Genomic DNA, 17,094 nt, shown 5'->3' on the forward strand with positions numbered 1-17,094 from the left:
CTGAAATTCACCAACACAGTGGATATTTTCATCCATCACAACAATAACAACAAAATTACATTTGTATAGCGCCTTTCACGTTGGGAGGACATCCCAAGACACTGGATAAACAGTGTTTCGGACCACAATGAGAGGTAGCGAGATGTGGACAGAGAGGGCAACCTGGTGCTCTTTACAAAACTAAACAAACAAGCTTGTTCAGCCTGGGCTTCCAACTCCGAATTCCAGGTATTTTCCATGTAAAGTGAGCCTGGATTACTCCCCATGTGGTGTTTGGCTAAATAGGGTGCCAGCTGTGTGTATAATATTTATTCTGCTGGTTTAACGTCGATGCAAAGAATGCAAACATTAATTAAGTTGTCTTTAAAGCCCCCCCTCCTCATCGCTAGGGGCAAAAAGGCCATCACTATGCCAGCCTGCTCGGTCAATCCTCCATAAAAGGAACTGAGGCCAGTACAAGAGCCATTCAGGAACCCCTCAAATTAATAAAGATCTTGGTTCACAGGCATTACCGAGAGAGAGGGAGAGAGGGAGGATGTTAGAGATCTTTAATTGGAAATTGTACTCCTCCTGGACAGGCTTTGTTTACCCAGGATTGTCTCTTCATACTGGGAGAAAGTAGTCATTAAATCGTGGGTTGCCGGGATTAGAGCCTGCACACGGACCTCTGGAGAGCCACCTCTCATCTCCTCTCCTCTCATAAAAACGGGCTTTGAGGTGCGCTCTGGCGCTTTTTAAAGCCCCTTTTGATATTCTGCTTAGTTTAAATCAGAAAAGAAAAAAAAACATGCTGCTCCTAATTCCGCTATTAGCAGAAGAGTGTGAAAGGCCCCTGAGCACGGCTGTGAAGCACATGGTGTTGAGTACCACTTCCCAAGCTCCTTTCATTCCACGGATTGCCCTTTTGCTATGTGACTCCCAGAGAACAAAGTCCGCAATATGCTGACATCAATAGACTATTCATCCGGAGCGCCAAGCGCCAGGCTGGCTGACGGACAATGCGGGGGATCTGGGGGTGCGTAAACCTGGGCACTTTTTCTATGAAAATGTTAAATAAAAATTTAGTTAAGCCTCTTTAGGAACAAGACTTCATCAGCCCGAGCGGGCAGCTGAAGGATATGTGTGTTAGTGCCTCGATCCCACACACTGATGAACATTCTGCAGGGAATTCCTCCCCTTATCACCACCGTCACTTTTACTGAAATAAATACGTTCAAGGAAGCAGAAAATGGATTTTATCACGTGTTTCTGTAGAGGGTTCAGTTTGGTCTGTATTCTACAGGGTTTTCACAAAGTCCTGTTACCCCCTGCGTTTTTCTTACATTAGTTTTATTTTTGAACGTAACAATGTCTGATACCAATAACTTCCTCCTCACTGACTCCATCCATGTTACGGAAGATGAGGCACCGAACATGGCGACGGATCATTATCTGCCATGAAAATGATGATACTCTCTCACACCGATCCTCTGAACATCTAAATACAGTTAAACACTTGAACTCGATACAATTAAGTACTTCTAGATACAATTATAATTTTTCCACATGTTTCAGTTGTTGGTCCATGCACTGTAGAAAAAAACACGGGAGGGGGTAACAGGACTATGTGAACACCTTGTACATGCAATCAGATCGCTGTTAGATAGCACAGTCTTCTCTGAAGAGCATTTGTCTTGTGATTATCAAGATGAAGGACGTCTGTGCTGGGGTAACATAATATTTTCCTCATTGAACCCGTGCCAGCATGAAAGCTCTCTCTCTCTCTCTCACTCTCACACCAGGTATAATACAGGTGCATTATGACATCAATGCACATTAACTTTGAACTTCAGGTGAGTGCAGCCCACTCCATTAGTGTGACACTTCCATTTCCACCACCGACCCCAGGGAGCGCTCTGAGCGAGGCTGTCCTCATGCTGTGATTATAATAATAATACAATACTTGCTTGTCTTATCACATTGTCAAGACATCTCAAAGCGCTTTACAGATTATACTGTAAAGTGGATTGACTGTATTTTTTGAGCAAAACACAGCAGCCAGTTTGCATACAGCAGTGTTCCATAAACAGCCATGAGGTGAATGAGCAATTTTATCTGGGAGTTTCTCCCTCGCAGGACACTGCGAGGGAGAAACTCCCTTCTCTTTTCGAATAGCGGCGCAGGATCTTTAACATCCACCTGAACAGACAGACGGAACCTCGGTTTAATGTCTCATCCAAGGATGGCACCTCCGGCAATGCAAACCTCACCCCCCCCCCTCCCCCAGCACTGCGCTGGAGCATCAGCTTAGACTGTGTGATTCCAAATCCCGACGTGGGGCTTGAACCCACAACCTTCTGACTCAGAGAAGTGAGTGCTTCACTGCACCAGGCTGATACACATGCTTGGACACTCTGAGTGGTGCAACTCATGGCCTAGAGAGGCTGGGAGGAGACCTCCCTCAAACCTATGAGGCCTCTTAAAGCATGAAAACAGATGCGTCAGACAGGACTCATGCATTTTTGATGGGGCCAAATGGCCTCCTTCCATGCTGTAAGTTTCTATGATTGCATGATATGGAGTTATTTAAAACGCTAATTCAGAGGTTCAGTAGGTGGGAGGGGGAGGCGGGGGTCGTTATATATAGAATAATTGATCCCGGGAGTGAGTTACAAGCCCGAGTCAATCGAGTTGTGTACCAAACAATAGGTACCTTGAAGTGCTTACAAGACACATACTTTGATCGCTGCTTCACCATCTGCAATCTACAGCAGCAAAGGCTAAAATCTCACCCACAGAGAGGGGCAGGAAATTGGGCAGGCGAGGCACCATCTGCCACTGCCACTCACACTGGGCACAGCATTGTTGCCCAGGCCTTGGTTCACGGACACAAATTCCCAGCCCATGCCTGGCTCTCCAACAGGCTCTACACCACTGCTGCGGAGAAAATCTCTCAGGCAAATAGCCGGACACCTCACACCTATATTGAGCTGTCCATCTGTTGCCTTGCAATGGAGGTATCACCGTGCAGGAGATGTTATAAGCAATTGCGACAAGACACGACAAAGATTTAAGGTCATTTTCAAACACATTCTGCAGTTTATGGTGCAATATAAAACCATCATCACAGTACACCTCAAATACGAGCCCATCACTTCACCTGGACACAACAAATTATCAAATGGTTAAATGGGTCACAATAATAATCCTTGCATTTGATACAGCACCTTACCACAACGTCAAGACATCTGAAAGGGCTTTATGGGATTTTACTGAAAGTGTATTAACTGTATTTGTAGGGGAACATGTCCTACAAACAACCAGCGAGTGAGTGACCACTTTTAATGGGAGGATTTTTTTGTGGACGTCAGATTGAGATATGCAACTGTTGGTCAGGGCACTGGGAGAGAGAAACTCCCATTGGTTTTTGAATAGTGCCACATGATCTATAATGTGCACCTGAACAGGCAGACGGGACCTCGGCATGATAAAGCATGGCACTTCCTACAATACTATGAGTTCAAAGACCCCGATGTGGAGATTGAACCCGCAAACTTCGACTCGGTTGGTGAGAGTGCTACCAACTGAGCCAGGATTGGTCACAGGCAGAAGCGAGAGAAATCCAGGTTCAATTCCCAGGTGGGGCAAAACCTCAGGCAAGTTTCCTTACTCCACATGCCTGTGTCTAACTAGCAGTAAGAAGGAACCTGGTTGTTAGTTGATTGGCGGATCACTTGGTGGGGGTAATAATCCCTCCAAAAAAAAAATTGGTCACTCAATCCACGACTGTTTGTAGGACACTGCTGGGCGCAATTGGCTGCCGCATTTCGCCCACAAAGTATACAGTATATTCTGTGAAGTACTTTGAGACATCTCGACGGCAACATCAACTACAAGAATTAATATTATTATTCTGCTATCCTGACCTTTGCCTTGCCTACGCTGTCCATGGGGTTGCCTTACATACCTGAGTCCGACACAGCCGGGCTGACGAGACTCAGTAGCTCGCGTTCCTTCTCGTAGTCGCTCTTGCACAGAAGCTGCCCCTCTTTGAGCACAAACTCGTCGCCTTTCTGGAGCTGCCTCTCGCACACACAGCAGCAGAAGCAGTGCAGGTGGTAGACGCTCTTCTGCGCCCGCATGACGAACTCGGTGGGCGCGATGGTCTCCAGGCAACCGCTGCACTTGGCAGCGAAGAGTCTGCAAGTCCAAGAGAAGAGAACTTATTCAATCCTCAATCAACTGAGTTACAAAATTGGAAGGTGCTGCCTGAAAGGGCGGTGAAAGCAGATTCAATGATAACTTTCAAAAGGGAATTAATAATAATAATAATAATCCTTGCATTTGATATAGCGCTTTTCACGTCGGGAGGACGTCCCAAAGCGCTTCACAGAACACACTGTAAAGTGAATTGACTGTATATTTGTGGACGAACACGGCAGCCAATTGCGCACAGCAATGTTGTAGATTGAAAATGACCAATTTATTATTGTTTTGTTTTGGAGGGATTATTATTAGGCTCTGTGTGGAGTAAGGAAACTTGCCCAAGGTTTCGCCCTCTGCCTGGAATTGAACTCAGGTCTCTCACTTGCAAAGCGAGTGCTCTAACCACTACAGGACTCCAATTTATTTACTTGAAAAGGAAAAAAAAATTGCAAGGCTATGGGGTAAGAGCGGGGGAGTGGGATTACTTGGTAGCTCTTTCAAAGAGCTGGCACGGGCACATAGGGCCGAATGACCTCCTTCTGTGCTGTAGGATTTTATGATTCTAGAAACCATTCTCAACTATTCCCTGCCATAGAACTTGGCTGTTTGTTGGAGTCCAGGCCACACGAGTCCGCTCAGGAACCTTGGCCATGGGATCATTCTTCAAGTGTAGGTGTAATGATTGGGAGGAGGTATCTTTGTTGACCAAAGCAGGGTTAGATCAGCTCACGCAGCACAGACCAGGAGTCCTGGACTGAATGGAGTTCCAAATAGTGAGTCCTGGGGTCCTTTCTGCCCCCACCCATTGGAACTCCATCCCACAGTCTCTTCGCCTCGCCCCTTCCCTTGTCTCCTTCAAGGCCCGTCACAAGACACTCCTCTTGGACCGTACCTTTGCCACTCTCCTACCCCCCCACTCTCCTTGCCCTCCATCCTTCCTAATCTCAATCCCCAACTCAGGTCCAAATCCCTGACTGTCCAGCACCTTGGGACATCTTCCTGATGTGAAAAGCAGTGTAGAAATGTAATTTGTTGTCGTTGGTTATTGTTGTATGGCTTAGTTCTTTTATCCACTTTGCCATTGGATCAGGGATTGCCACAACCTGAGTTACAGAAAGTCAACCTAACTCCACTAACAGGAAAAGGTGGGGAGAACCACAAACTCTGTTAATTGGTCTCTGAGCCCCTGACAACAACACACATCTACTCTGTTGGATTGCAACACTATTCACTGAGCCAACCCGAGCTGAACACGCCAATGTGCGATTCAACGGAAACCTATGAGAAATATATTGGATAAAACCTAGCAGAATACAATGCAGTTGATGTTTAACAATTTAGGTCACTCAATCCACAACTGTTTGTGGGACACTGGTGTGCGCCATCGGCTACTGCGTTTCGCCCACAAAATACAGTAAGCTCAATCTACAATATATTCCGTGAAGCGCTTTGAGATGTCTTGACGAAGTGATACGACGCAACTTCAAATACAAGGATTATTAGTATTATTTATAACAGGAACACTACGTGCTTTAACTGTGAAGCGCGCAATATGTCACGCAACCTGCATGTCTCTCCCGTGTTTATCCCGTGTGGGATGTTTAGGCTGGGTGCACTACAGTACAATAGTCTGGATTTCCAGCTCCTTGTATGTGCATTTTCCCCCAGTGGTGAGTACGCCAGCAGATTTAAATTACAGGAGACAGACAGGGGAGAATAAAACCTCACACATTCCCCGCTCGTCCTACATGTGTTATTAGCTACATTACCATGGAGACAGCAAACCCAGTTTAATAAAAGAAAATACGCTTCCACAGACCTTTCCCCCCCTTAATCTGTTTAATCGGCCATCGCTAATCTGTTTAAGAAGCTGCTGAATAATCTGTGCTATTGTTAGGGGCTGCAAGTGTGGAATTTCTTCTGCAGCTCAAAGCATAGCAACAGACTGAAGGGTGGAAGGAGTGACAATATTTAAACAACTGGCTAATGAAATATGGCAAGCAATCAATCATCACTAATCGCTGAGTCCTGAGATACGCAGAGAGAGATGTTTTTCAATTTTATAACTGGTTAACTGTATGGAGGAAGGCAAGCGAGGGAGGGAGGGAGAGGTGGAGAGAAATAGAAACAGATACAGCTGAGCTGAGTGCTGATTGTAATTTCAGGTATCACAGAATATTTTGTACTACTAAGGGGGAAAATTAAATGGCAGCCTTTGTAGGAGCTGTTACACATTGTAAAAATAACAGCCAGGAAATCCAACGGCAGAGTCCATCACAGTGGCAAAGGAAGTGTTTGTGCAAAGGGATAGCCAGAGCGAGCGAGTGAGACAGGCATTTGCCCTGATAACAATCAGCCTCTCTCTCGCCTTCTCTCGCCTCCTTATCACATTTCCTCCTAAGAACCCAGCGCTGAAGAAACCGTGACTGAAACAATAGGACAGTTTGCGACTGCGCAACAATAAGCTCCTGACTCTGGCTGTCACGTCACGGAATAGTGAGCAGACGCCTCGTGCAAAGTGACCCACTCCATCAGCTCACACGTGTTCAGACTCTCTTACTCTCAGTGTATTATTTCATTTACTCCATTTACTCGCTGTTTATTGTTGCATTTGATCCACCGTCTCAATACGACAAACTGCTTCTTGCAATGAACTGATTCCCATTTCCCCCACTGTAGATCTGCCACATTGATAGAAATGCCTCTTTGCAAAACCACTCATTTCCTTAGGCGTGAAAATTGGGGGACGAAATTCACTCTACTTAACATCTTAGTGTGACCAGAGTTTGGCATTTTTTTTTAATTTTGATGCCTGTTTTCTGTAAGTTTCTTTCAAGAACTACAGAAAAACAACTCAAAGTTAAGCCTGAATTCAACAAATCACTCAAAATGCTACACGAATAGAGTAATTCTCGGCCCAAAATGGAATTTCTCCCCCAAATAATCCTTGCATTTGATCCGGCGTTTCAATATGACAAACTGCTACTTGCGATGAGTTGTATTGATTGCTGTCACACAGGCAAATGGAGCAGTAAAGCCATGCCAACTATGTACCACCTACAGTAACAAATTAATGAATCTGTTTTCTTGGTGAAGTTGGACGAGGGAACAAGATTGGCCAGGACCTTGAAAGAACTTCCCAACTCTTCTTCCAAATTGTGCCCTGGTATCTTTAACATCCACCTGGACCACAAGAACAGGCAGTTTAAGGTCTCACCAGAAGGATGGCACCACCAACAATGCTCCCTCAGCACGGCTCAGTGTCAGCCTCGGGGGCTCCAGTTTTTGTTCCAGACAGAATCAATTATCTGGATTGGAGAGTAGATTTAAAGACAGGGGGAACAATCAGGGGCTGATTCTCCTTGTGGCTTTGGACTTGAGATGGGAACACAGCTGCCCAATAGTGTCTTGTCTCGGCACTCTCCCCGAAGGCATAGAGTATGTATTCAAAGATCTTATGTCACCCCCGTTTGTGTTGGTGGTTTTACACCACTCCTGGATACAATAATACTTCTGTACATTTATATTTTTATTTCTTTGTGTACATCAGATTGAGATATGGAACCAGCAGCAAATACACTAAGATCAGCGATAGCACAGGTTAGAGACAGAGTAAAGCTCCCTCTACACTGTCCGTCTACACGCCTAGATCAGTGACAGCACAGCTTAGAGACAAACTGAAGCTCTCTCTACACTGTGCGTCCTCACTCCCAGATCAGCTACAGAACGAGTTATGTTTAGCGGAGATTTACCCAAAAGAAACCAAACTTATTTCACACAAAGTTGTCGAGCCAATAAACAAAGGAGATTCTTGCCATCAGTCTGGGTGCTTCCTCTGTGATCTTCATTTTCCTTGGCTCTTGCCAACCTGCGCCTAATACTCTCCAGAATTGGATAAAGCAGGGTAACACCCCTCCAGAGAGAGTTCGAATTCCATTCCAGACACAGGAATTTCCATGTCCTCTTGCATTTGCAATTTGAGAATTGCAGGCATCTGTAAGATGGATACTCACTGATAGATCTGAGATACCCCAACTCAGCTCAGCAAACCCAGTACAGATTGGCTGTGCTTCAGTGATGCATCGCACAGTGTGTTTAACATCACCACAAAATACTCAGAATCCTAGAATCCTAGAAGAAGATCATTCAGCCCATCTGTGCCTGTGGTCCCATGCCCGCTCTTACCCCCTAACCCTGTAAATTTTTCCTTTTCAAGTACCTATCCAATTCCCTTTTGAAAGCCACTATCGAACCTGCTTCCACCACCCTTTCAGGCAGTGCATTCCAGATCGTAACATCTGTCTGCATAAAAAAAATTCTCCGCATTTCCCCTTTGGTTCTTTTACCAATTATCTTGAATCTGTGTCTTCTGGTTACTGACCCACCCACCAGAGGAAGTAGTTTCTCCTTATTTAGTCTTATCAAAACCCCTCATAATTTTGAACATCTCTATTAATTCTCCTCTTAACCTTCTCTAAGGAGAACAATCCCAGTTCTTTCCACATAATTGACGTCTCCCGTCCCTGGTATCATTCTTGAAAATCTCCTTTTTACACTCTCCAAGGCCTTGACATCTTTCCCAAAGTGTGGTGCCCAGAATTGGACACAATACTCCAGCTGAGGCCTAACCAGTGATTTATAAAGGTTTAGCATAACTTCTTTGCTTTTGTACTCTATGCCTCTATTTATAAAGCCAAGGATCCCATATGCTTTTTTAACAGCTTTATCAACTTGTCTTGCCACCTTCAAAGAGCACGTCAACAGAGACGAGAGAACAGAAAGATTGTTCATACAAAGAGATGTAAATGTACTGAGCATCCACAACACAGGCAACGTGCAGAGTATAAGCTACTTTAACACAACTACCTAGCACCTTTTGATCTGTGTTTCTCACATCCACAAGAGGGCAACCAAAGCCATTAAACCCACACTGTAACCCCAGCACTATCCACACCACAGCATCAGTTATGATGTCAAGGTTCTCAGTTAGGGCACTGTATTAAAGAACAGCCTCCATTTTTATGGTGCTTGTAACGTAAAAATATCTCAAAGTACTTCACAGCAATTAGTCGAGTGCTGTGACTGCTTTTGTAGATAACCACAGTGGCTATTTTTAGCAGAGGAAGGTCCTACTAATGTCTACGTGGTGAATGACGGAATGTCAGGGATCGTATCACGGGTTCTTTTAACCTGACGAACAGAGGATTACACCATGAGTTGAATGTCTCAATGTTAGGAGTGGCACTGTACAATGCAACACTCCTACATTACTGCCATGACATTTCAGCATGGGGTATGAGCTCACAAGCTTCTAACCCGCAGGTGAGATTTTTACCAACTGAACATTACAAGACCGTTACAACAAGACTGTTTCGCATTCTGTTACACCATTACAACTCTGGTGTAATTATCTCTGTTACACCATTACATGTATCTCATCTATAGCAATCTGTTACCCTATTACAAGACTCTGATATACGTTACTGTATTGCAAGACTATAATGTAGCACTCTCTATTACACCATTGCAAGCCTCTGATATAGCACCCTCTATTACACCATTATAAGTCTGTCAATTATAGCACTGTCGGTTCACTACAAGATTTTGGGGGACATTGCTGGAGGTCAAATTGGCTGCAGTGTCTGCCTACAGAATACACACTGCACTTTACAGTAAACCCTGTGAAGTGCTTTGAGTCATCTCGATGAAGTGATAAGGCGCTATATCAAATGCAAGGATTATGACAACCGAGTTATGGCAATCTGTCATACCATTACACTGAGTTACAATGTTCTCTGTTACACCATCACTCTGTTATGGTGCTCTCTGTTATACCATTACCGAACACCTAGATATAGTGCTTTCTATTACACGATTACACAGGAGTGTCAACCTGGACATAACAATAATTCTTGCATCTATCAAAGTGTCTGAAAGCGATCAGATGATTTTACACTAAAGAGTAGTTACTTTAATGTAACAGCTAATTTGAACACATCAGTATCCCACAAACTACCATGAAGTGAATCACAAGTTTAATCGAGTGGATTGTTGGCCAAGAGAAACTCCCTTCTCTTTTCAAATAGTGCCATAAGATTTTGAACATCCACTCGATAAGGTAGATGGGATCTCAGTTTAACACCTCATCCAAAGGGCGGCACCTCTGCCGATACAGAGCTTCCCCCCAGCACTGGAACATCAGCCTAGACTGTGAGCTCAAAGTTCTGATGTGGGGTTTGAAGGTGAGAGTGAGAGGAATTTGAATTTATTGAAAGTTTTTTGGGAGAAGCAGGTTTCCAGAGATTCAGGCAGAAATACCAGGGATCTCAAGAAGTGCTGTGAGTGAGTAAACCGAGGAGGCTGACAGTGTGTACCATCTTCACATCCTTAAACAATAAAGCTGCTGAACGCTAGTGTAATCTGCTGGAGAGGTTGTTAATCCACAGAGTAAACCAGCACTGAAGCACTCCGTCCTGACAATGACAGCTTTAAATCCTCTGCTTTAAGAGGAACAACTGCATATTTGTGGGTGTTGGAGAGGGAGATTCACTGGTCCACTTTCTGGTGCCTCCTTTATTTGGGATGTCCTCCCGACCTGAATTGAAATCTAAGTTGTGTAATATAGTATTCCTAACTTTTGTGCTTTAGAACCATTGGCCCAGACAAACCCCACCACTGCAGGGCGGAGATCGGTGGGGGGTGGTGGGCTGGTGTGGCAGTAAGGCTGAGTCCGATCTTGTGTCACCGTCTGATTACACACATGCAATGACCAATTTCTCTCCCTCCCTCCCCACACCCCACACCCCATCCCTCCCTCCACTGTCTTCTCAATGAAAGCAGCAAAAGCAGAGTTTAGAGGAGTGAGAGGCCGATTACAAACAGGAGTCCTAAAACAGTGAACACTGTACACCAACAAAGTCAGTGATGGGGAAACAATGACAAAAGCCAGACCCACCTACTATAATACAATTTACATCTACCCTTGAACTCACAGCGTATTAAGCTGACGTTCCAATGCAGCCCCGGGGGTGTGTTGCATTATCGGGGACGCCAACCTTCAGGTGAGACCTTCAACTGAGGTCCCGTCTGCCTGTTCAGGTGGACAGCAAAGATCCCATGACGCTATTAAAAAAGAGAAGGGAGTTTTTCTCTGCCCGTGTCCTGGCTAACAATTCCCCAGAAAAAATTGGTCACTCGTTTCATGGCTACTTGTGGGACACTGCTACATACTACCTCATTTGCTTACAAATATACACAGTCACTCCATTTCACAGTAAAGGAGTGAAGCACTTTAAGATGTACTTCTGACATGATAAGGCGATATACCAAATGAAAATATTATTACTGTTATATAGCCTCTTTCACGTCAGGAAGATGGCTCAAAGCTCTTAAGGATATCAAATGCAAGGATTATTATATTTATTACAAAATTGAAGAAACGGAATCCAAGAATATATGGACAGGAAAATATCCAGACTTTAATTAACCCCTTGTATCCCAGGCTCACAGCTTTGTGTGCACTAAGGATCTCCACACCTGAATCAACAGAAGGAGAAATAAGCTCTCACAGGGAGCTGGACTGCCCCAGCCCCTCACAGGCACACAGCTTCCCCTGGCCTCTTTGTACAGAACATTGCATCTGCTGGTTGTCAAACAGACATCATGAAAGGGAAGAGAGGGAACCTTAATTCTCCCGACAGAGATCCCACAATGTTCCAACAGAAGTACTTGTGCAGGAACAATGGACGCTGTTTGTCCATCCTCAACTGGTGTCTGCCTCGCCATTGAGCAGGTACAGCTCTCATTCCACTGCCTGTAACAGCAGCTTAGAGAGGCTCCATCTCCATAGTAATACCCAGCAAGCCGGATATAGTGCAAATGCTATTGAGGCAGCTGTTCCCCAGGTGATGCATTGGGATAACACAAGGACATGCACTGTGTAATGTGGATTGACTGTGGAATCCCCTGGACTGAGTACCTCAACTAACCATCTACTGACTGGTAGAATGATGCCAGGACTAAAAGGGTGATTATAATGATAATATTAATAATAGTAGTAATAATCCTTGCATTTGATATAGCCCCTTATCAAGTCGTTGAGACGTCTCAAAGTACTTCGCAGATTACATTGTAAAGTCGATTGACCGTGTATTTTGTGGGCGAAATGTGGCAGCCAATTGCGCAGAGCAGTGTCACACAAACAGTCGTGGATTGAGTGACCACATATTTTTTAAACACTACGCTAAGGGACTCCCTATTTCTCGATTACACACCTATCCCCTTCCCCGCTATTGGTGAAGAAGGACAAACAGAGATCACAGTAGAGATCAGAAATCTCAGTAGAGATCACCAGCGCCTATATGATTCTATAATAATAATAATATTTGCATTTGATATAGCGCCTTATCACATCGTTGAGCCATCTCAAAGCGCTTCACAGAATATACTGTAGAGTGAATTGACCGTGTTTTATGGGCAAAATGTGACTCAAGTGGAGTCAAGGTGCAGCAAACCAGAGCAGATGCAACTGCTGCAATCCTTCCACCATCAGTGGAGAGAGGTGAGAGGGGGCAGCAGGATGGGATTCAGGCCCTGTCTGCTCTAACCCTCTGGCTGCAGTCTCCTTACCCTTTCATCTCTCAGCGCCTGGCTCCTGTACCCTGAGGTGCTTCTGCACAAAGACACTACACTTGTTGTTTTGCTAATTCCTCAAATAAATGGGGAAAAAAACTACACTGAAAATACCCGTACACTGACTTTGTATTGAGGAGCTGTTGGTCGCTTTAATGGGATTATCCTTTGTGCGCTGTGGCCCGGAGCCATTTCTAACACATATAAGATTTTAATTGCTGGTTTTCTGGGGATTGGACACGCCTCTCCTTTCATTCCCAATTGAAGGTGTCATTGGCAGTTCTTTATCCCTCCTTTCAGTCCCTGTCACAATGCAGGGTGCAGATGAGCGCATAATCAATCCATAAACAGAGGATTCCAGCACTGCCAACCCCCTTGCCATTCAATGTGGAGTCCTGTAGCATAGTGGCTAGCACGATCACCTCGCAAGCGATAGGACTTGGGTTTGATTCCCTATTTACCTATTTCCCTATGTAAACAGAGTTGGTTGGAGTAAGGAAACCTGCCTGAGTTTTTGCCCCAACCAGGAAGCAAACTTAGGTCCTCTCGCTTGCGAGGCGAGTGCTCTAACCATTACGCTACAGGACTCCACGAGTGCTGAGGGATCAATAACATCCACCTGAACAGGCAGGTTACCTGCTTTTAGGCCCTTCCTGAAAGGTTGGCATCGCTGACAATGCAGCCCTCCCGCAGCTAATGTCTCAACGTCACATTTCAGTGTCAGTCGATGAGCTCAAGTCCTGATGTGAGTGTTGAACCCACAACTTGTAACTCGGATGTGACAGTGCTACCAGCTGAGCCAGGCTGACACCTATTATCATCAGAGTGATAATCAATATTACACTAAGCTTCGTGCCGTAGGGAGCTATTATTTGCCTAAACAAAAGCCTTCATCATCATTTTAATTTAATTAGGATATCAAACCTTCAACTGACCTCAGGCTGCAGCTCAGGATAATCCACTCAAAATAGGAGGGTATGGTATACTGATCGGGGGAGGGCATGCTGTAATAATAATAATTCTTTCATTTGATATTGTACCTTCTCACATCATTGAGACGTCTCAAAGTGCTTCACAGAATATACTGTAAAGTGCATTGACTGTGTATTTATATTTATGGGGGGGGGGGGGTCGTGGCATGGTATACCAATCAGGGGAGGAGTGCACATTGACAGAACCATGTGAAGCACGTTTGATCAGTTTCCCCATTGAAGTCTCAGGTAAACATCGCTCACACAGGTGGTGGAGACATTGGTAAAAATGCCACGATTCCCGGGCCATCCACCTGTTCCTATCCTGCCCTTATTGTAACATCCCCTTCTTATAGACATGCTGTGTCTGTGCTAATAATGATCCTTGTAGTTGATATAGTACCTTATCATGTTGTCAAGACATCTCAAAGCACAGCAGTATCCTACAATCCCACAGTCATGGATTGAGTGACCAAATTACCAAATCATTGTTATTATTTATTTTTGGAGGGGATTATTACCCTCGCCAAAACAATCCACCAATCGACGAACAACTGGGTTCCTACTTATTGCTAGGTAAATAGAGGCGTATGAAGTAAGGAAACTTGCCTAAGATTTCGCCCCGTTCGGGAATCGAACCTGATCCTCTCATTTGTGAGGCGAGTGCTCTAACCAACATGCTACAATATCCAAGCTGTTGGATGTATCAGAGACTGATTTTAAAGCAAACTCTTGTATTCAGCACACAAGGTAGAATGGACAGATACACAGTCACTCCACGTGATTCTGTTCACCTAGCAGTTGTTAGTTGATTGGCTGATCGCTTTTCCGTTCAAAAAAATAAAAAATAACAATTCGGTCACTCAATCCACGACTATTGGTGGGACCCTGCTGTGCCCAATTGGCTGCCACGTTTTGCCCATAAAACATAGTCAATTCACTTTACGGTATATTCTGTGAAGCGCTTTGAGATGTCTCGAAGATGTTCTATATCAAATGCAAAGATTTTTATTATTATTATACTGAGGTGTGGCAGACCACATACAAGCTTTAACACACACACACACACACACACACACACACATATAAACACGGATACTCGTGCGTACATGTGTGCACAAACACGCACGCCTTGATGTCCAGTGATTATCTGTGTCTCTGAGGGAACTTCCCCATATCTGATTCCCCCTGATGTTTCTCCTCTTGCATGATGTCCCCTGCGGTTGAGAACCCATTCAACGTGGCTCAGGAAGGTGTGTTTAGAGAGAGACAATTCCCTACAGCTCAATGGAGGAGTCAGTTGGAGAGCAGCGGAGCCTAGGAAGGTCCCAGGTTTCTACCTCTGGACCCTTCTCAGTCAATGATCTCAGCTGTTAGTGGGATTTTGCTAGCACCGACCAGCTGCCGTGTTTGCCGACACAGCAGGCATCACTATGCTTTGAAACAACTCACTGCGGTTGGATTGAGTGAAGGTTGAACTGTGGAACAGTCAGCCACAAAGTTCTTTTGCTTCAATATAGTCTGATCACAAGACTGACCTTACCAACCTGCCTGCTCCTTCTGCTCAGTGGGCACTAGCCTGCTCCCCGTCCAGCACCCTACTTACCCCACCATTGGTGGTCGGGCCTTCAGCCTTTCTGCTCCCAGCCTCTGGAACTCCACATTGTCCCCTCCCTTGCCTCCTTCAAGCCCATCTCAAGACCTTCCTCTTTGACCGTGCCTTCAGCCATCCTCCCATCACCACATCTCTTGCCCTACACCCTTCTTGATTCCAACCCCTAGCTTGGGTGCAAAACCTTAACTATCCAGTGACTTGAGATGTACTCCTGACGTGAAAAGTGCTGTAAATGTAATTTGTTGTTGGTGTTTAAAAGGAAATGAGATTGCTGTTTGAGAAAGAGAAATATTATCCAGTGGGGATCAGCATTAACATTGCCGAACAGAACAGTGCTCCACAGGATGACTGTAGTGGGATTTGGGTGGTGAAACACATAGTGGGGACCTCTGAGGGTGAAAGTCTCCAGTGTCTGATTCCCACAGAGACACCCCTGGTTTTGAAGCACCAGTGTATCCTGTGAAGAGATGTCTCGTCAACATGGTGAAGTGTTATATCAAATGTAAGCATTATTATTACCATGATCTGTGCGTCAGCTTGATGCAGTGGTAGCACTCTCACCTCTGAGTCAGGACTTGGAATCGCATAATCTAAAATGACACTCCAAAAGCAGCGCTGGGTGGAGTGTCACATTATCGGAGGTGCGGTCCTTCGGATGAGATGTTAAACCGAGGTCCCATCTGCCTGTTCAGGTGGACATTAAAGATCCCATGGAAAAGAGAAGGGAGTTTCTATCTCCCTCGGTGTCCTGTCCAACAATCCTCCACAAATAAAATTGGTCACTCAATCATTCATTGCTGTTTGTGCAACGTTGTGTGCAATTGGCTGCCATGTTTCACCCACAAAATACCTAGTCAATCCATTTTACAGTATATTCTGTGAAGCGCTTTGAGACGTCTCAACGACATGATAAGGTTCTATATCAAATGCAAGGATTATTATTTTTATAACTCACAGAAGCAGAGTTTTGTTAGCCGTTTCTAGAGAGTACAAGTGCACCATGATAGACGACCCGTTTAGCAATGCCTGGAGAACAGTGAGGGAGCAGTGAAGCATGATAGTGGAAGGTGCACATCAGTAATGGCTATCTTAATATCTTGATCAGATGTTAAATCAATGTCCTGGCTGCCTGTTCAGGTTGATGTTAAGGATCCTGTGGCACCACTCAAAAAGTTTTAACAAGCTAAGTTCATGTAACTTGCCAGTACAAACACTTGCCATGTGAATTGTGTTAGCCAACCACACCCCAAATCAATTTCTTTTTAGTCAGCCAGAATGTTACCCATAACATAGTTATTACCATGCTTAAGAGTCTCCAACTCAACCTGTTGACAGTTCCACATATGTATAGTTTCTATTTGCCTGGTATAATGTGTGTGTGGTGTGCTTCTATGAGTGTGCACTAACCGCTGCCTTCGCTCTACTGGCTCCGGCCTTCTCCTTGTCCCTCAAATCCCCCTCTTCATCAACGGTGGCTGTGCCTTCAGCCGCTGCACTCCAGAGCTATGGAACTCCCTCCCTCAATCCATTCGCCTTGCCACCTTTCCTCATTTGCGCCTTGAAGATCTTCCTCTTCAACCATGCATACGGTCACCTTCCCCGTCCCCCTGGCTCGGCATCGGGCTCCACCAGAGTTTAGCGCTCTGGGACGCCGCCTGGTGTGCGCTAAAAATAAAATATGCGCTCTCTCCC

General features: G+C 45.0%; 1 protein-coding gene across 1 annotated transcript in view; it reads right to left on the reverse strand.

The window, feature by feature from the left end:
- The window catches only part of LOC103184779 (LIM homeobox transcription factor 1-alpha), a 107,495-nt gene that overhangs the window by 10,278 nt on the left and 80,123 nt on the right, over positions 1 to 17,094 (reverse strand). Inside the window, exon 5 of the mRNA XM_042335516.1 lies at positions 3,947 to 4,179. Coding sequence (XP_042191450.1) covers positions 3,947 to 4,179 — 233 coding nt within the window. The remainder of the gene's footprint in view (positions 1 to 3,946; positions 4,180 to 17,094) is intronic.

The sequence above is a fragment of the Callorhinchus milii genome, unplaced genomic scaffold, assembly GCF_018977255.1.
Source record: "Callorhinchus milii isolate IMCB2004 unplaced genomic scaffold, IMCB_Cmil_1.0 Scaffold5, whole genome shotgun sequence".
NCBI lineage: Eukaryota > Metazoa > Chordata > Chondrichthyes > Chimaeriformes > Callorhinchidae > Callorhinchus > Callorhinchus milii.